At 43.7% G+C, this 19,877-nt stretch overlaps 1 protein-coding gene across 1 annotated transcript; it reads left to right on the top strand.

Moving 5' to 3' along the window:
- Positions 1–583: 583 nt before the first annotated feature.
- RSPH3 (radial spoke head 3) lies at positions 584–19,175 on the top strand. The gene is made up of 9 exons (XM_037047906.1): positions 584–706; positions 985–1,301; positions 4,756–4,843; positions 10,796–10,937; positions 12,449–12,594; positions 13,811–14,014; positions 16,000–16,162; positions 17,883–17,969; positions 18,602–19,175. Exons 1-9 carry the CDS (start codon positions 584–586, stop codon positions 18,868–18,870), a joined length of 1,539 nt encoding a protein of 512 aa, XP_036903801.1. The 3' UTR covers positions 18,871–19,175.
- Positions 19,176–19,877: the final 702 nt, after the last annotated feature.

Here is a 19,877-nt window from a genome sequence, read left to right as displayed (position 1 = left end):
CAGTGACACCTTGTGGCAGAAGCTCATAAATTCATGTGCTTCTAGGACCACCCACGTTCAGGTGAAAGGATGCTCCCAAGTCCGTATGCACTTCACTAGTGGAGACAAAAGACGCCTGATAAGAATGATCTATGGTCATAGATTCAACTCCTTATAATTAGATCTTTCAGGAAAACCTATACTTCACTTAAACGAACGACAATATTGTTGACGTTGCTAATAGGAAAACCAAAGTCTCTGCCCACGTTTTTTGCTACAGACTCACCCCATGATTTACAATTCTTCAGAGCCTTTACAATTCTTACAATTGAAGCATAGAGGCCTAACCCAGTAACTCAACGAAGCGCCCACCCCAGTCCCAATATTATGTCTGTGGGGCGGCCCGTGTCGCTCCAGGGACGGCAACAGAGCAGTAAGCAGAAAAGAAAGGAGGGATGTGCAGGCCAGGCTGCGGAGCGCGGCGGCAGCTCGCCCTGGGTCGGGAGAGGTGACCGTGCTGGGAAACAGCAGGGAAGCCCCTGAAGGGGCCCGGCACGTAACAAAGCTGGGAGCCCGGGTGCCACACGTGAGCGATCGATCCTACATGAGCCGCCTGGGGCAGCGACGCAGCATCAAGGCAGCGGGGAAAACAAACGGGGAGACCCCCCTAAGGAGTGGGAGCAAGTGCACCTTGGGGAATGGCGCCAGCACCAGCCCCGAAAGCCAGGTTCCAAAGTGTAACTAGGGATTGCCGCCTTGCTCCTCAAAAACACTGCAGGGGGTGCCAAGTCCCCTTCGTGGTCAGAGAACTGCGAACGCGCAAGCGCTTCTAGGAGGAGGAGGAGGAGGGGCGGGAGGGCGGGGCAAGGGTCGGAAATGCGCATGCCCCGGGGCCTTTTTACGAAACCGGCCCCACCGATCTGTCTGGAGGTCCCGCCCCCAGGCGGAACTCGGGGTTGCTGCGCAACCCGTGGCTGCACCGCGGACAGGCTGTGTACTCCCTAGAGCGAGCCCGGGGTAGCTCCCACTTCTAAATCTGGCAACTTCCCGTCACGCCGGCTTCCTCTCTTGCTGCCGATCCTCGCGCCCCGGAATCTCTGCCCTTGGCACAAAGGAAACCTCTCCGGCTGCCACGACGCCTTAGCGCCTACCAGCGTCGAAGCCAAGTTCTATCGAAAGCGAAGTGCTTCGACCGCAGACGTGGTCTCCACGTTGACTGGCCGCGCTTCTCAGACCATGAGCACCTACACCTACACCTACACCAGCCGGCCCCGGGTCCTGCCCTGCCAGCGCCGCCGTTACCGGGACAGCCTGGTGCAGCCGTGAGTGAGCCACCAGCCCCTGTGTGTCTCCATCCTGTCCCCCATCCTGGCCCCCTCGTGAAACCTGCCGAGGCTGCTTTCTCTTCTCTACACGCTGCCGAAATAAAATTTCTCCCCTAAAGAACTTTCTTGTGGTATGAAGGAATGAAGGCAGAAGGGGCCCGGGGTGGCCTCCTGTAGTTAACGTTTAGGGATAATGAATTGCTGACTTAACTTCACTAAATGTGAGTCAACTAATGTTTATTGTTGGCCAGCTGTGTCAAGCACCTTACTAGGGGCATTTACATACCTTTTCTTATTGAGTCAGCGGGCTGTGAATTTGGTTTTATAACTCCCTTATGCAAATAAGGAAACAGGTACAAAAAAAGTGTCACGCAGGATAATCACATGTCCAAAGAGGGAGGTGCGCCAGGCTTTGGTTAAGAATCAGGCAATCCCCCTCTTTGGGGGCTGGACCCCAAATTGTGTTTTTTCGTTAATGAGCATTTGCAAATATTGATGCTCAGAAAGGACCATCATCGTTACGGTTTTCTTGAAGTTCTTTCCATAAACTTCAGATTTTGGACTCGGCAGAACTCCCTAAGAATGAAGGCTCCATGGAAGCAGGAACTTTCTGATTTGTCCAACTAGGACCATGCCTAGACTTAGGAAGCACTTGGTGCAAATTTCTGAATTAATGTTTGAATGTCAGGAATGTAACTCTGGAGGCTTATTTCAAAAATTGACCCTAAATTCATAATTACTTTATTCTGACAGACATTTTTAATAAGAAATGCCTATCACTTTTAAGAAACCCAAAATCAAACATTTAAACTTAGAGGGGGATTATTTATAAGGGTTCAATTTCAGAAAGTAGCATTTTCAAAAACACTTTCTAGTGCCCTTAAGTATTTACTTATAAATCATTACCATTAAATCTGAGCAACAGATAAAATAAGAATCAGTGGTGGTTCATTAGGAATCTTTTTTTTTAGTATAGAGAGTTAGTCAATAAGTTGCAGGACCTTCCTTATGTTGAACTAACCCGTTGATGCAAGCCATTGGAAGGAGTGTGGTATAAGTGTGGGTATTTGTTTTTTAGTTTAAAATTATCCTTATTGGTGATTTTCAGTTTACAAAAGCAATATATGCTTCTTGGAACAAATGAAAACTACAAAGTAAGATGCAATGTTAATTATCTTCTGCCCACCTCTACTCCCACTTCCCTGTTGTAATCAAATTTAACAATCTTGCATTGTTCTACACCTCCTTGCTTGTACACAGATGTGTATGAGCATATGTGTATTTAGACAGAAGGTCCTGAAGTAGAATCAGACCACACATACTAATCTACAGTTGGCCTTTTCCCCTTTTTTACAAGCTCTAATTTCTTTTTTTCCCCTAATGTTATATATGCCTACACAGTCATAGTTAATTCTATAGAAATACGCGTGTCATTTTGGATTGCCTACGATTCATGCTAGGGTGAGTTCTTAGCACGCCGTCACTTCCCCTTGTACACCTGCGCTTCCTCCCCTGCCCTCAAGGTAAATCATGTCAGTGGCTTTGCATGATGCTTCTGTACTTTTCTCCACTTTCCCAGTTTAAGTACAAGTGTATGAATATACACATGCACATACACACATATAAGGGCTTTGTCCACTTCATAGCGACGGTAACGTATTGTACACAATTCTCAGCACCTTCCTTTCCACTTAATTTTTTGTGGAAATCCCTCCCATTATTTTTACTAGCATCATAGCCCCTTGTTAATAATTTCCTACTCTTGATTGATATTCAGTTTGCTTCAAGTTTTTGCCACAAAGAAGGAGGTTTAAATAAACAACTTTATGTGCTAACCTCTTTATTTTTATAGGCCAGATTCCCAGGGTAGAGTCGCTAGATCATGTATATTTTTAATATAAGCAAATGGAACAATATATACTTTCCAGGAATATTTGAACATACCCTTTTCCCCACATCTTCACCAGCAATAGGTGTTATGGATTTCTTTTACTTTTTGGCTTTTGGTAGTATAAAAACTAAACCAGAATTTTTCCTCATTATTACTTAGTTGACACTGAGAGGCTTTGATCATGTAAGAGCAATGTTTGGATTTTTCCATTCTAACAGATCACTGGCTACAACACATAGAGCAGATTGAGGGAGAAATTTTGTTCCAGACAGATAAGAGACTTTTGCAATAGTCTAGTTAAAAGATAGTGGGGGCAGTGAGCACTGGGTAGATGTGAGAGTCAGAGTAGGATTCACAGGACTTGCTGGGTGTAGGGAGTGGGGGAACGGAAAGCATTCTGATGTCCCCCAGGCTTCTAAATTAAGCCAAGTGCTTGGTCAGTGGGACCATTTAATGAAATGAGAGACATTAAGGGAGTAACAGCTTGGAGTGGGAGAATGTTCAGCTTAAGGTTGCCTTTGAGACGCCTTAGTAAGATGTCATGAGACGTATCAGTTGGAGAGTTCCGAGCTAAACATAAAGTTGGGAGTTTTAGGAGCACAGATCATGAGCAAAGCCTTGAGAATGGATGAGGGCAGCGGAGGGCAAGAGAAGCCTGGGCCTTGAGGAAGTCCTCCAATACAGGCTGGGGCCATCAGACGCAGGCTGAGAACACACAAGCAGGGCCAGTGCAGAACAACAGTTAGAAGAACACAGTGTATCACAGAGGCTGAGAAAGGAGAGCACTCCCTTGAGGGAGGGACCGGCTGGTCCGAATGCTGCCACATGAGATGAGCACCACAGCCTGCCTGGGTTTTAGGTGATTTGAAGTCAGGCTATCTGATCACAGCTTCAACATGTGATAAGGAAACAACCTCCTACCCCTCCCCAAATCACTTCTGATAGAACATTATTATTGGTATAGATGGACATTTGGTTTTGTCACCATATGTAGAATATCATTTAAAGAACTTTGAATACAAATATCAACTGTATTTTTCACTATTGATCATTATGCCCCCCAATTAGAGCTTTAATATTTAAAATAATGTAATTATGAAAGATCTCTGAAGTTTAAGAACAATGAGAAATTTAACTTGTTTTATTTCAGTAAGCCTGATACTATTAATGTAACTTTTCAGTCCCTGAATCATACTTCCATCAGTTCTTTAGGGCAGCTCCTTTTCGGTTTTTAAGGTTAAGTAGCCTCACGTCTGACAGCCTCAGTCCAGCTGTGCCCCTGACTAGCAGATTCCTTTCTGAGTTTACTTCCTCCTTCGTCAAATGAGAATTACATTTCCCAACTTGCAGCTTATTGCAAGCAATAAATACAATAACGTATGGGAAGGGCCTGGCACAGAATAAGCATTCTGTAAGTGGCAGCCATTTCTCTCCTTACATTTTGGTCTATGCTAAAACAAAAATCTATTTCCTTAAAATATTTTCATCTCATTCTAAGTCTTATCAAAATGAGTTGACTCCGCAGAGACCAGCAGTCATGTGGAATTTGCCCTTTGACAGAGCTGAAGAGCCCACGCCGTACGCCAACATCATGTACGACAGGAGGGTGATCCGGGGCAACACCTACGCCGCCTACCAGGAGCTGCCCGTGAGTAGAGCTTGAATAGAGCTTTTCACTCCGCGGGGTGAAGGACCAGTTTGTTTGTTTGTTTCTTTTAATTTCTGGTCTGTTGCACACTAAACATTTATAAAATTTTTTAAATGGATTACTAGAAAAATGAATAGTCCTATAACTATTAAATTGAATTTCTGATTTAAAAGCTTCCCCCAAAGAAATCTCCAGGCCCAGATAGTTTCACTGGAGGATTTACCAAACCAGTGAAGAAAGAATTTACACCAATTCTGCACAGTCCCTTCCAGAAAACGAAAGAGGAGGGGATACCTGCCCACTTATTCTGGGAGGCCAGCATTGCCCTGATACCGAAGCCAGTGATACCGATAACAAGACTGGAGGCTGGCAGCTGCCCGGGGGTGCACATACAAAGTCCTCCACGAAGTGGTAGCAAATAGAGTCCAGCGGTATTTAAAGAGCTACATCCCATGACCAAGCGAGATTTACTCCAGGAATGCAGAGGTGTTCTGGCATGTGTGAATCAGTGTGGTCCACTGTATCAACAGGTTAAAAAGAAAAATCCCATGATCACGGTCATTGGTGCATAACAAGTATTTAACAGTTCAACACTCATTCATGATAAACACAACAATTGAGAGTCGAGGGGAATTTCCTCAATTTGATGAAGAGCTTCCATAAAATACATACAGCCAGCACCATAAATGATGGTGGAAAAAATGAAGGCTTTCCTTCTCAGACTGGGAAAAGGCAAGGATGTCCACTCTCACCGCTCTTAGTCAGCGTGGTGCTAAGTTCTAGCCAGAGCTAGATCCAGATCAGAAAGAAAGAAGTAAAACCGCCCCTCCCTGCAGGTGACATGACCGTCTGTATAGAACAATCCCATTGACTCTCCAGAAAGACCAAACACTGATGGTTGGGTTGAACACCATCACAGGATACAAGGTCGGCACACAGTATACAGTCATATTGGTATACAGTCATGTTTCTGTACACCAGAAAGGAGCGTGTAGAAAACACACCTTGAGACACAATATCATTCAGAGCCCCTTCAAAAACCTGGAACACCTAGGTATAAATCGAAACATGCACAGGACCTGTAAGATAAAAACCACAAAACGCTGATGAAGGAAATTAAAAACAACCTGAAGAAATGGAAGGATGTATACTGTGTGCAGGGATTGAACGCCTCACCATCGTGAAGATGTTAGTTCTCCTCAAGCTGGTCTATCAGTATAACACAGCTTCTGTCAAAATTCCAGCAAGATTTATGTTTGCCCTGACCGGATGGCTCGGTTGGTTGAGCATCGTCTCACAAAGTGAAAGGTCGGGGGTTCAATTCCTGGTCAGGGCATGTGCCTGGGTCGTGGGCCCTGTGCCCAGTTGGGGCACATGTAAGAGTAACCGATCAATGTTCCTTTCATTTGTTGGTGTTTCTCTCCTCTTTCTCCCTCCTCTCCCCTCTCTCTAAAGATAAAGAAATACAATCTTTTTGTAAAAAGACAAGCTTACTCTAAAATTTGTATAGAAAGGCAAAGGAACTAAAATAGTTATACCATTTTAGTAAAAAAATGGGAAGAATTACTCTACCCTATGTTAAGACTTACCAAATACGATAGTAATTGTATCAAAAAAGGCTGTATTGGTGGAGGAATAGATACATGGACCATTGGAACAGAGCAGAGAACTCAACACTGATCCACCTGACTGATTTTTGGCAAAGGGACAAAAGAAGTTCAATGGAGTGAAGAAGGCCTTTTCAACAAACGGTGTTGGGACAACTGGAGACCAAAAAAAAAAAAAAGGGAAACCACCTTACACCATAGACAGAAATTAACCCAAATGGATCATGGACTTAAATGTGAAACTATAAACTCTCAGGGAAAACCTTTGACATCTAGGGCTAAGCAGCGAGTTCTTCGACACATCCCCCAAAGCACAGGGAACAAAAACATGATAAATTACACTTTATCAAAATTCCAAACTTCGTGATGTGCAAATCCTTGTGAGAGGGTGAAGGGCTACAAACCAGAAGAGGATATTTGCAGACTGCATGTCTAACAAGGGGCTTGTATTCGGAGTGCATGAAGAACTCTCAAAATTCAAAGGTGAAAAGAAAACCCAGTTTAAAAGAGTCAAAGTCAAATCATCTGACTTTGGGTGGCGGGCACACAGTGCAACACACGTCACGTATCACAGAAGTGTACACATGAAGCCTACATGACTACTGACAGGTGCCGCCCCAATGAATTGATTAAAAAATACTTCCTACCCTCTTTGATAATATCGACAAGTATAACCACCTTAGTGTAAAAAAAAGAAAGTGGTCAAAAGACAGCAGGTATTTTACTAAAGAAGAGATTTACGTGGCAAATAAGTACATTAAAAAATATCAACATCGCTTGTCATTAGGGAAATACAAAATCAAAACCACAGCTAAACCTGTGTGGCTTTTAAATAGTTCCTTTCCCTTTTACAAAATAAAAAACAAAACACAACTATGCACCTGTTGCACCATAACTGTACACTTGTTAGAAAAGCTAAAATGTTTAAAGTAGTGGTAATAAGTGTCAGTGAGGATGTGGAACTCTCCTCCTTGCTTATGGAAATGTAAAACAGCACATTCACTCCGGAAAACTGCTCAGTGGCTGCTTCTGAAAACTAACAAGTACTTACAATTCGACTCGACAATTGCACTCTTAGACGTTCATTCCAGAGAAATGAGAAGTTGTACTCACCTACAAACCTGAGCATGAATGGACATTCGTAGAAGCTTTATTCATGCCAGCCAAAAACGGAAAACACAGTCCAGTGTCTTTCATAGGAAAATGGTTACGCAAACCTGGTACATCCATATGATCAAGTTCTACCCAGTAACAAAAAGGAGTGAGCTGTTGATAACATGTAACAGTCTCCATGGGTCTCAACAGCATTTGGCTTAGTGAAAAGAGCCAGTCTTCAAAGATGGCATACGGTCTGATTCCGTGTGTGTAAGATTCTGGAAAAGACCAGCTGTAGAGATGGAGAGCAGACCAGTGGTTGCCAGGAGACGGAGGTGAAGGTGGGACTTGGGAGAAATGTGAAGGACTCCCCAGAGGAGCGCTTTGTGGGAATGAAACCCAGACTGGGGGCGGCTGCACAGATCTGCATTGGGGGTAAAATCGCACGGAACTGTACCCACAAACACGACTCAGTGCGTGTAGAAACGGGGAAACTGAGTAAGACCTGTCCGTATTCTACTTGCTTTAATTTCCTGATTTTGATGTTTGGCTACAAGTACCTAAAATACCGTACTTTGGCATGTATGATGCCTTCCTGTGTATACTGCGCACTCATGTCTTGGGCCTGAACTTTCAGAGAAAGAATCTTTCATTTTGATTTCTTAATGTTTATTAATGTTTAGAAACAAAAACAATTACCATATTTCAGGGTATTATTATTTTGCATATGGATATCATTACTGGTTTCCAGAGGTACATTTTTAACACAAAAGCATAAATAAAAATTAAAAACACTTGTATAGCCCTGGCTGGTGTAGCTGAGTGGATTGAGCATGGGCTGGGAACCAAAGGGTCTCCAGTTTGATTCCCAGTCAGGGCACATGCCGGGGTTGCAGGCCAGATCCCCAGTAGGGGGCACGTGAGAGGCAACCACACATTGATGTTTCTCTCCCTCTCTTTCTCCTTCCCTTCCCTTCTCTCTAAAAATAAATAAATAAAATCTTTTAAAAAACACTTGTATAGATATGCAATTAGTACTACCCATGTATAATGCACATCCTATTTTCCCCTCAAAAATGTAGGCAAAAAAAGTGTTCATCATACACAGCAAAATACAGTATACTTGGGGAAAAGCTACCATTGGAAAAAGCTGGGTGAAGGGTACACAGGGCTCTACTTTTGCAACCTGCTGTGAATTGTTTTGAAATGAAACTTTTTGAAAAATATTTTAACTAGACCCTGTGACAGCTGAATTGGGCATTGTGTTTTGAAAAAGAACGCGTTGCATTTATTTTACCCCAGGTCTCTGAAGAGCTTAGGTTTACACAGTCACACCCTGCTTAACAACAGGGATGCGTTCTGAGCAAAGTGTCCTTAGGTGAGTCTGTTGTTGTGTGAATGTCGCAGAGCGCACTCACATGAATCGGACGGTGCAGCCGGCACACCTGGCTCAGGCAGTCCGGCCTGTTGCTTCTGGGCTCGAAGCCTGTACAGCATGTTGCTCTAGAAAACAACATGAAACTAAACCAAGCACGAGAGAAAATGATGTCATCAAGAGATGCGGTAAACACGAGGCGTGTGGGCTGATTGATGCTGGCCTACCGCAGCAGACTGTTGCGAGGCAAACCCTGTTTTTATAAGAAAGAGTGCACACTAACATACTGATAAAAAGTATAGCGTGGTCAGTACATACACCAGAACCATAGCCATTTTACACAGCTGGCGGCACAGTGGGCTCGTCCACGCCCGCGCCACCACTGACCACGGCAATGTGCTACAGTGTTGCAATGGCCACCGTGTCACTGGGCAATACGAATTTTTCAGCAACTTTATAATCGTGTGGGACCTCCATGGTGTATGCAGTCCATCGTCGACCAGAATGTTGTAGCACATGCCTTTAATTCTGTTCCTTTAAGAAAAGGGAAAAAACAAGCATGATGTAATAGTGTAGAATATGTACCCCAGAAAGCTTTCAATAAGTGATCCCAAAATAGTATCAGTAACTAGGAAAATGGAATTGTAGGTGATGGGGAAGGGGCAATGTCATTTTATAACAAGAGAACATGGTAACTGCGGGGGAGGACTGCTCTGTGTCAGGTGTCGTGTCAGGCCCGTCACGTCACCATTTCATGGGTTCTGTGCAACCAGGACCATCGGTAGATGGTGTCAGTATGCCCATGGTGCCGGGGAGAAAACTGACTCCCTGAAAACCTAAGTCACTAGTCCGAGCGTGGCCAGCCCTGGTGCGTAGAGAGCTGAAGCGTGGACGTGTGCGCTCCAGAACCCATGCTCTGCTCTCCACTGCGTGATGCAATGTGGGGAGTTCATGCAGCTACATTACATCAGAGAAACACTGTGAAACACGTGGGGTCCTCACAGGTTCAGGACAACTATGCATTTAAATGGCAGTAGCCAGTGTGTTAAGGATGTGTGATTATAGGTTTTGACAAAAAAACTTTAATGTTACTTACATTGTCATTTCAGGTAAAACTCCTTAGAATTCTAATTACAAATACTAAAAAGTTTTTTCATGAAAAGCACTTTCATATTTTCCCAGTGCTTTTGTATTTGCTTTGGGATAAGACAGACTTGACTAGAGGATGGTTTCAAAATGAGATGCAAATACGAAATCAGGGACCTCCAAGTAGTGTGGGACTACCAGGAATAACGGTGACTGTCCTGTAGTTACTGTTTTGTGTGCTTGGACTGAGGGGAAAGAGTGAGTAATATTGTAACAAATCTGCACGGTGCCAGGTGGCACTACACTTTGGGGGGGGGGCCACTGCGTAAATTATGTAATTGTCTAACCGCCATGATGTACGCCTCAGAACTAGTCAAAATAATTTTGAATGCCAACTGTAATTGAAAAACGAACATCAGCTTAGTGCTTTTTAAATTTCTGAACTATTAAAATTTATTATACCTGAATGAGTGTATCAGTATGCTAGGTTACTAGGCATGAGAGGAAATCATGGTAAAAAAAAATACTTGAATGAGGAAAAACAATGCAGTGCATAAGATTCTGCACCCATTGATGCCACGTGACAATGGTACTTTGAAGCTACGTTTATGTGCAGTCAGGAACCTTTCTGATTATCTGACACAGTTCTACTAAAATTTCCACCTGATGATCAGGAAGCCATGAATGACAGGTGCTTTTATGCTAGCCCAGAATCGCTTTTGCAATGGTGGCTCTATGTGCTTTGAGAAATATTTTCTAAACTTTAGGTGCCTTTTCTGTCACTCTTAGCGTGGGCAGATCAGTGATGTAGATATTCAGAAACATCGTCGGACTCAGAGGAGGGCTCTTGCAAAAAAACGAGCCCAAGAACAGCTCAGGCCATGGACGCCGGAACCCGTGGAGGGCAGGAAGCATGTGGACGTGCAGACAGGTCTGTGAACACGCCACTGGCATCTGGCTTCTTGGTTTGCTCATTTTCTAGGTCGGTTCTTTCCATTTGGCCCTGATGTTCATTGTGTATCTGTTATGTTATCCAGTACTCTCCCAATCACTTGATAGAAGTTAATTCATTAGAAGAATTCAGACTATGTATTATTATTGGGTACACATGGCAATGCAAAATGGGTGGTTATCTTAAAGAATTTTATGACCAGATTTTCTCTTAGCTCCTTCTACATATTTATTTTCAAACTGGGATTATTTCTCACTTTGTTTTTATAGCATAACATGAACCTATGAACCACTGCTGTACTTGCAGGAGAGGAGAGCAGTGCAGTTCAGTTTTGACATTTTATTTGCCTCTGGAGAGGACTCACCCCTTTCAGGTCCAAGCTCTCCCCGTCCCTCACCACGGCCTCCTCTGTTCTCTTGCTTTGCTCCCCTTCCCCTCACGCACTCCCCAGGCCCGTACAGGCTCTCCTAGGCTGGTGCGGGCTTTTCCTACTTGTCACCTGTATGGTCTGTGGGGCTGGATTGTGTCGTTGACAGAATCTTGATAATCGGACAACACTTGGTGTTTTCCATGGAGCTCCTTGCAGCTGGCCAAGGGGGTGAGTGAATTCATCAGGGTGTTTTCTGGGCAGTAAGGAAAAAAGTGTGGTAAAAGAAAACCACTCCACAGTTCTCCCTCACCAAGTCTAGAATGAGTATGTCTGCAATTAACCAATATAGTTGTAATTCTGTAGAGATAAATTTTAATGTTGGTTTACAGCATCAGAATGTTAAGTGCTACAATAGTAGCTGCCTTTGGTTGAGTATTTTCTACATCTCAGAGACTGTACCAGGTCCTTTACTCATGTATCTCCTTTATTATTAAGACTCCGTGTGACAGATAGTTATGGTCCCTTTTACAGACAAAGAAACTGAGGCCCAAAGAAGCTGTATTTTGGTTAGGCCCTGGGTCTAACACCTGACTCCAGTTCCCCTGTTCTTTGCATGAGACCACACAGCCCTTGCCTCGTATAAATTTTTCCTAAGGTGAAATTTGTTTTTATGTATACATTTATAATCTACACGCTAGAGGAAAAATCAATTAATGTAGAAATGTGGAGCAGAATTTGTTTAAATATCCAGGAATTTTCAAATCTTTATATGTTTACTATCTTAGGACTCAGTTATATAGATCGATTATTAACTTTCCATCCCCTATTATACTTTACATTTTACCTACACGTACATCTAAGGTTTTAGTTTATTTCCAAATGCAGAGCTCAGCGCTTTCTCAACATTCGGTAAATAGTCTAGTCTGACCAGCTCTGTGGTCTTCCAAACATACACGGTGCTCGGTATAGCACATGCATCGAAATCCCCGCCTCCAAGGGCTTTCTAAGACCTATTCTCTGATCCATTTAATTCTGTTTTGAAGGAGCTAAAGTTTCAGATACAGGTACATGCTTGAAAGAGACCGGAATTTCAAACTCACTGTATGTGGTATTCTCTTAGAATTATACCTTGAAGAAATTGCCGACCGCGCCATAGAAGTTGATGTGGAATGCCAAACAGATGCATTTCTGGACAGACCACCAACACCACTTTTTATTCCCGCCAAAACTGGCAGAGATGTGGCCACTGAAATACTAGAAGGAGAGGTATGGTTCATTATCTGCACTTCCCTCTGTCTTCATCATAAATAGGTAAAGCTAGGTTTAGGTAAAAGCTTAATAGGAGTACAGACCACTACACAGTCAGAAAGATTGTAGTTGCTGGATTTTTTTTAAAGTTTGCTTCTGTTTATTGTAGTGTCAAGTAGGTTTACAACCGTTGCACTTATTATAATTCTGTAGATAGAAGGCCAAAATTTAACAGGCTATTTTCTCTGATTACACTAAGTTTTCATTATCCTTAAGGTAAGATGTTAAAGTTACACAAGGTACCCATGTTCTGATTGCCTCTCTTTGCTGATCAGAAATAAAAATCATTAGCAATTTTTTTAAATTTTTATGTGTCTGCATACTTGCTTAAATAGACTATAAGTAGGTTGTACCAGATAAGGAAAAATAATATTTCTGGTATAAAAGATTGTACTATTAGTTGCTTATAGATTATGGATCATCTTCATAACCTTATGAAGACAGCCTATGTTAAGAAGTTTTAAAAATCATTACATTTTCATACCAGTGTGGGAGGCATTGATTGGCCGGTTTAGGAAATGTAAGAAGAGAAAGCACTGCTTATGTGTGTAACGTAATGGTTTAAATGAGGTTTAAGACCCGAAGGGACTTGAACGAACTGCCATTGAAATTTGGAAAATAAGTCTTCATAAGCCACATAGAAGAGTATATTTGCTTCTAAATCCTAGAGGTGAATCACCATATTATCTGTTGCTCTTCTTCCTTTGTTTTTCAACTGTTATCAATCAGTAAGAATTGGGTAAAAAGGGCAGGGAATAAGAGAGACCAGGATGTTTCTCCTGGGTTTCAGCGTTTGATCTTACAATGGCCAAGTATCAGGGTTCATTGTGATGACCGCATAGATCTTTGCTGTAACCTTGACTCAGTCACTTTGCCTGCGAACAGGGTGCTCTCCTGTGGGCCTCGCAGGCTGTTCTGAGGGTTGGGAAGCAAAGCACAAGTGCAGCGTCTGGCACACGGGAGACCCTCTGGGCAAAGTGCCTCTTTGGCACTTTGGCCCAGACCCTCTGGGCTGTTGCTATCGCTCTGGGTAGTTTTTCATTGAACACTTGGTTTATGATTAAAATTTGATGTGTGGATGTGGGCAAAGAGGGGGGAAATAGGGGGCATCTGTAATCATGTCCACAGTTAAAATTTTTTTAAATTGAAATTTGCTTTGTTTTGTGCATTTAAGCTCTTTGACTTTGATCTTGAAGTTAGGCCGATGTTAGAAGTTCTGGTGGGAAAGACCATTGAGCAGTCTCTTCTGGAAGTGATGGAAGAGGAGGAGCTGGCCAACCTGCGGGCCAACCAGAATGTGTATGAAGAGTTACGCAACGTTGAACTTGCTGAGGTTCAAAGACTCGAAGAGCAAGAGAGACGGCACCGGCAGGAAAAAGTAGAGTTTCATCTTTCTCTCTTAGTCTTTGGCTCTGTAACAAACTGTGCTCAGAACCACATGTGGTATGTCACAGAGCCTAAGATCTTTAGAAATATGTTAGAAGGCACCTGTGGTATTTGTTGTTCATGTTTCTCCCACTCTATATGTCATAGAACCTTCACAAACTGAATTACATTCTTCAAATTCCAGCATACATAAAGGTACCTAAATAGAGTTCCCCCAAATTCCAAGTAGAATAATGTAAAGTATTTATGTCCCAACTGAAAGGCACTAAAATATCAATAGCCCTAGTGAGCCCTGGCTGGTATAGCTCAGTGGATTGAGCACAGGCCTGTGAAGCAAAGGGTTGTTGGTTCGATTCCCAGTCGGGACACATGAGAGGCAACCACACATTGATGTTTCTCTCCCACTCTTTCTCCTTCCCTTCCACCCTCTAAAAATAAATAAATAAAATATTTTTTTAAAAAGCCCTAGTGAAAGAAATATATCCACTTGCCATCAGTTGTGGCAGAAAAGGTGGAAAGGAAGCGTGAGTGTACCCGAGACAGGTTGGGGGTAAGAAGCAAAGGATCGGCATAGAGTTCTGGGCCTTTTCTCCTGAAAGTGGCCAGACTTTCCTCTGCGCCCTTCGGCAAACACCACAGCCACGTGGGGCCTCACAGGATATTCTTTTAGATTATAGATGTTTAGAACCTTTAATAAAGAAAGTTTTGGAATCCAGTTTTTTTTAATCCTTGCCCAAGGATATGTTTATTGATTTTAAAGAAAGAAGGAGGAAGAGAGAGAAGGAACTATTGGTATGAGAAAGAAACATGAGTCGGTTGCCTCTCACATGTGCCCTGGCTAGGGATGGAACCTACCACATGTTGGTGCATGGGACGACGCTCCAACCAACTGAGTCACCTGGCCAGGGCTGGAATCCAGTTTTTAAAATACACCACCAACCTCCAGTTAGGAAACACCAGGCTCGGCAGCCTTTCTGGGCGTTTCTGGGTCAGGCGGTGTGGCCCCGAGTTTTGCGCTGAAAGAATGCATTGCGCAGGTGTGCCGGGGTGCCTGAGCCAGCTCAGACGACCTCACAGACAGTCCCACTCACCCCACAGAAAGGCTGCTTGTTGGGGCATCCCACTCCATACCTAATCAAATGGACTTTCAGTTTCCTTCCAAATTCGTAATTAATGAATGATTAATTGTGTAGAGAGCATGTGGCTTATGGTAAAAGTTGTGCAAGTGCAAAACTTTTTACAAATGTAAAACTTTTTACAAATGTAAAATGAACACCAACAACATTAGCTTTGTTGAAATAATAGTGAAATCTGTCAACGAATACTTATTTTTTAGTTTATTTGCTATTAGGAAATAGGAAAAAATGAAGACTATAAATCATCTAGATTTGTATTTGCTTAACCTTGGACAATGGGCTGAGTTAGAAAACATACTGTGCTCCCACTTGCACTGGCATGGAGAAGACAGCCCACGGGCTTTGCGGATGTGGTCTCTAAGAAGCAACAACAGGAAAAGGTTTTAAAATTTTTGGAACTTTGTGACTTCAAAAATTCATGACAAATGAGATAATTCATTGGCCCAAGTTCTTTACTGAAGATGTCTAAGCAACTATATAATTTTCATATTGGCAGTACTTTATGATATGACTGCATAAACATACATATAACCTAACCCTTGGATGTCACCCATGCAGTCAAACATGCATATCTTGAAATTGCTTCATTTGAAAATGGATCAGGAGATGAATTTTGCCATAAGCCCCCTCTCTTTTCTGAGTTCAGTGCTTACTAGCTGTTGAAATTCATCAACAACTCGGTGGACAATATGAACCTTTCATAGGCAGACACCTTGCTGTCCATTTTCTGGGTAGAACTCTGAGTCCCGCCTCTTCCGCGCACTCGCGTGGGACATGGGGTGGGGCAGGACACGGGGTGGGGTGGGCAGCGCAGGGGCACCGATGGGTGTTCTCCGGGCAGGAGCGCCGGAAGCAGCAGCAGTGGGAGGTGGTGCACAAGCACAAGCAGACGGCAGAGAAGATCGCCGCCCGAGCCTTCGCCCAGCGCTACCTGTCCGACCTGCTCCCCTCCGTCTTCGGCAGCCTCCGGGATGGTGGCTACTTCTTCGATCCCATCGAAAGAGGTTTGTGGGGGGGTTATGAGATTCACTCTTACACCAAGCACCACCTAACGGTTCAAGTGTATTTCCTGCTCACTGTTATTTTGCATTGGAATCTTCCTACCTCTGAAGCAAAGTAACAAGCCAGTTATAGTTGTTCGAAGTCAGTGCTGTCGTTAACAAGTGTGTTAGACAGCCCTTGATTGTAGAATGTGAGTTCGTCTTTACTCAGAAGCAACATTGGATCGTAGAAAGAAGTGTGGACTTGAGATCAAACCTTTGGGTTTAGGACCCAGCTTTGTCATGAAATAGCTTGATGGCCTTCATTTTCTTACTGTGAAAGGATTATTTGGAGTTAAGTGTCATAATATATTTGAAACTTTTGTAAACTATAAAGCATATTTCTGTGTAAGCTGTTATTCACTTTTTCTCAACTGATTTTCTGTTCTCATCAAAAACCTCTGGGGGCAGCGACTGAAGTCGTTTACTTATTGTCAAGTGTTTGCACCTTCCCCAGCGCTGTGCTGGGTGTCAGAGACCAGAGCAGACCGGTTTCTGCCCTTCCAGAACCCAAACCCGCCTCCCTCAGAGCTGTCTCTGCAGCCAGATGAAGGGCCAGGGTCCGTATTCTCGCCGCCACCCTCCTCCCCTGCCCAGCAGTACCGAGCCTCTAGCGGGGTGCACACAGGTCCTATTTCAGAGGGCTCATGGCGTTTGGGGGCAGGCATTAGTGATGCGCCTTTTCACCGATTACGCAGTTCCGATAGGCAGAGGTCAGATTGCATACATATTACTAGTTCACACTGATATGATACTTTCTACCTTACGAGCGTTTTCCATACATGATCCCATGTGACCCTCCCAGGAGCCCAGTGGGGGTGGACAGGGTAGATTGAGTCCCATTTTTCAGAGGTAGAACTGAAGCTCTGGAAGGGAAATGCCCTGCTCCCACCCACTAGGGCGAGGCCATGCACAGTCCCAGACGTCTGGCCCACGCGACCCCGCTGCTGCCTCACTGCCCTCATGCCCGTCTGCTCGCAAAAGCGGGCGGCCTTGCTTCCTCTCGTGGGTTTGGAAGCTTCTGGCAGATGCCCAGCTTAAAATTATTCATGGCAGGGAGTACACGACGCTGTCACACGTCGTCGCCCCACTGAACGGTGAAAAGGGTAGATGCCCACCCCCCAGAAAGCTACTTTTGAACATTAATGTGTGTGTTGTAGTGGACCATGGTTTTAAAAGGCTTACACAGTAGCAGAGTAGGTTTCCATTTCCGTTTGAACAAAAGTACGGCTGTGGAAACCCCTAGTTTCTAGATGGCCTTCTTCTCAGACGCCCTCTGACCTGCGTCCTCCGAGTCCCAGTCTGCTGCTCTTAGGCCCCAGGATCCAGGTGGGACAGGTGCTCCGGGCCTCGCCCGGGCCCAGACTGGCACTGCGTGTGGAGGCACTGCCACTCCCAGGTCCCCACCCGCGCCGGACCCACCTCACATGCACCTGTGCAGCGGGCTCAGAGACTGGGGCTCCAAGGACGACCTCGAAGGTTTGAAAATACTGTTTCTACTGCACTGGAGAGGGAATGGACCAGAACATAGAGAGAGGGTGTGGCAAAGTAATGCTGTGGGAGGCTATTTAACATTAAGAAAACAAGGTTGACGAAAACATTAGGGAAAAAGCACAGATTCTTCCTATCTATAGTGACTCGTAAGAACTACTTTGAATGATTAAAACTAACTTTTTTGTCATAGATATTGAGCTAGGATTCCTTCCATGGCTAATGAAAGAAGTTGACAAAACTGTGGAACACAGCATTGTGGGAAGGACAGTGCTTGACAGTAAGTTATTTTATTTAAAAGTCATCTCTAAAATTTTTCAGTAGTAAGAATAAATAGAAGATGTTGATTTTACAGTTTTAGTTCTTTTTTATAATTGTGAAGCTTTTAAAAAAGATTTTATTTATTTATCTTTAGAGGGGGAGGGAAGGAGAGAGGAAGAGAAATATCAATGTAAGGTTGCCTCTCATGCGTCCCATGCTGGGATCTGGCCTGCAACCCAGGCATGTGCCCTGCCTGGGAATTGAACCACGGTTGTTTGGTTCACAGGCCCACGCTTAATCCACTGAGCTACACTAGCCAGGGCTTAATTTTTTAATATATCAATTATATTAGCTAATGTGCAAATTTTTACCCTCAATATTATTTTTTTGTTTTTCTACAAGTTGGTCAGAATTAATATCTTTTGTCAGTACTTTATAAATATCTTGTTAACATAGGTATTGAGTGAAACCAACATTTAATTCATTAGTGACTCAGAAGGTAAGCTCAGGACTTTATATGAAAGGCTGTGGTATAGGGAAGGGATGAGGTCTGGTGAACGTTTCATACTTATACTGTTCACTGCATACTGTTAGCATTGTAACTGCTAAAGTACAGAAAACCGCAGGGACTTGCGTACGTGTGCTTTTCAGTGTTGATTCGTGAGGTCGTCGAGAGGAGACTGACTCTGTACGATCGTAAGGGCGACAAGCACCCATCTCTGAAACCCGAGAGTGGGCCCAGTGGTCCTGGAGCGAGGAGAAACCCCCCGATGGGCCACGAGTTCCAGGACCAGAGGACCCTTCCAAGCCCAGACTTTCTGCAGAGAACAGAGAGAGTGTCGTCCCAGGAAAGGATGCCTAGGGAAGAGGACAACGAACCTGCGGAACTGAGCTCCCGGAGGGAAGCCCGGGAGGCGTGAGGCCCTCCCAGGGCCCATCCGCACTGCACGCGATCAGGTCAGGCCGAGCTGCTGGGGGCAGGGAGGTGGCCCTCGGGCTGCACCAATCGGGTTGCATTGCATCAGCGTGGTTTTTGTCTAATGGGCCAGGCCAGTAGAGAAATAATGTTGAAGTAATAAAACCTAATAATAAGTGAAGCTTAAATACTTCATTTATTTAATAGTGAAATATCTTTAAAGTTATAACTCTCATGAGAATTCTGCCTAATTATAAGCTTCCCATTGTCACCATGTATAACCAACAAATATGTTTTTTCTTAATCTTTCTAATTTGTGGGTTAGTGGTTTTTAGTGAATATGTTACTTAATGGTAGGTGTTAGTGCTGTCAGCCATTGGGCTTCTCTTCTCTCCAGGAAGACTGTGTAGCTCCCTCTAGGAAAGAATGCCTCGTTGCTGGGTGACCGAAAGCTATAGCCTGCCCTCTTTTAAGGACCAAGAAATACACCCAAGAAAATTTTAATTTGTATAAAATTAACAGATAGTCACCCCTTCCATCTCTAATATTTAAATAAGGCATGTGGGGTTCTGTGACTTAGTAACATTCTCTCGTCTATTTTCTTTCCATTTCCACTACTAAAAAATTGGAGGCAATGCCAATAAAGTTGAAATCCCTGATCACCCCGTGCAAGTCCACTCCCTTCCTCCAAGGTAACCACTGTCATTAACCAGGTGTGTGCCTTTGGGCCTTTTGGAAGATGTTTGTAGATTTAAACACCTAGAAATATAGGGGTTAGATTTTCTTTACATAAATATAAATGTATTGTTTGCATCGTTCACCTCATAGTCTACCTTGGACCTTTCAACTTTGATGCATATAAATCTCTTTTTCAATATGGTGAGATATTACCTACTATGACTATATTATAGTGCAGGAAATTCACATTTGACTGCTTAATCTCAGTTTGTTTAGGGAATTTACCTGAGCTGTTGAAAAATCAGATATTTTGTCTCTAAAGTCTTGTTACTC

This window comes from Sturnira hondurensis, unplaced genomic scaffold, assembly GCF_014824575.4.
Source record: "Sturnira hondurensis isolate 20B ecotype Veracruz unplaced genomic scaffold, ASM1482457v3 Scaffold0000167, whole genome shotgun sequence".
Classification (NCBI taxonomy): Eukaryota; Metazoa; Chordata; class Mammalia; order Chiroptera; family Phyllostomidae; genus Sturnira; species Sturnira hondurensis.
The sequence above is the reverse complement of the archived record's forward strand: the minus strand, read 5'-3'. Positions and strand labels throughout refer to the sequence as shown.

Excerpts from the sequence above, each read along its gene's own strand:
- RSPH3 (XM_037047906.1), top strand. The coding sequence starts at position 584 with ATGAGCCGCCTGGGGCAGCGACGCAGCATCAAGGCAGCGGGGAAAACA. Across the intron at positions 1,302-4,755 it reads CGGGACAGCCTGGTGCAGCC|AGCTGAAGAGCCCACGCCGT; the intron begins GTGAGTGAGCCA and ends GCCCTTTGACAG. Across the intron at positions 4,844-10,795 it reads CCGCCTACCAGGAGCTGCCC|CGTGGGCAGATCAGTGATGT; the intron begins GTGAGTAGAGCT and ends TGTCACTCTTAG.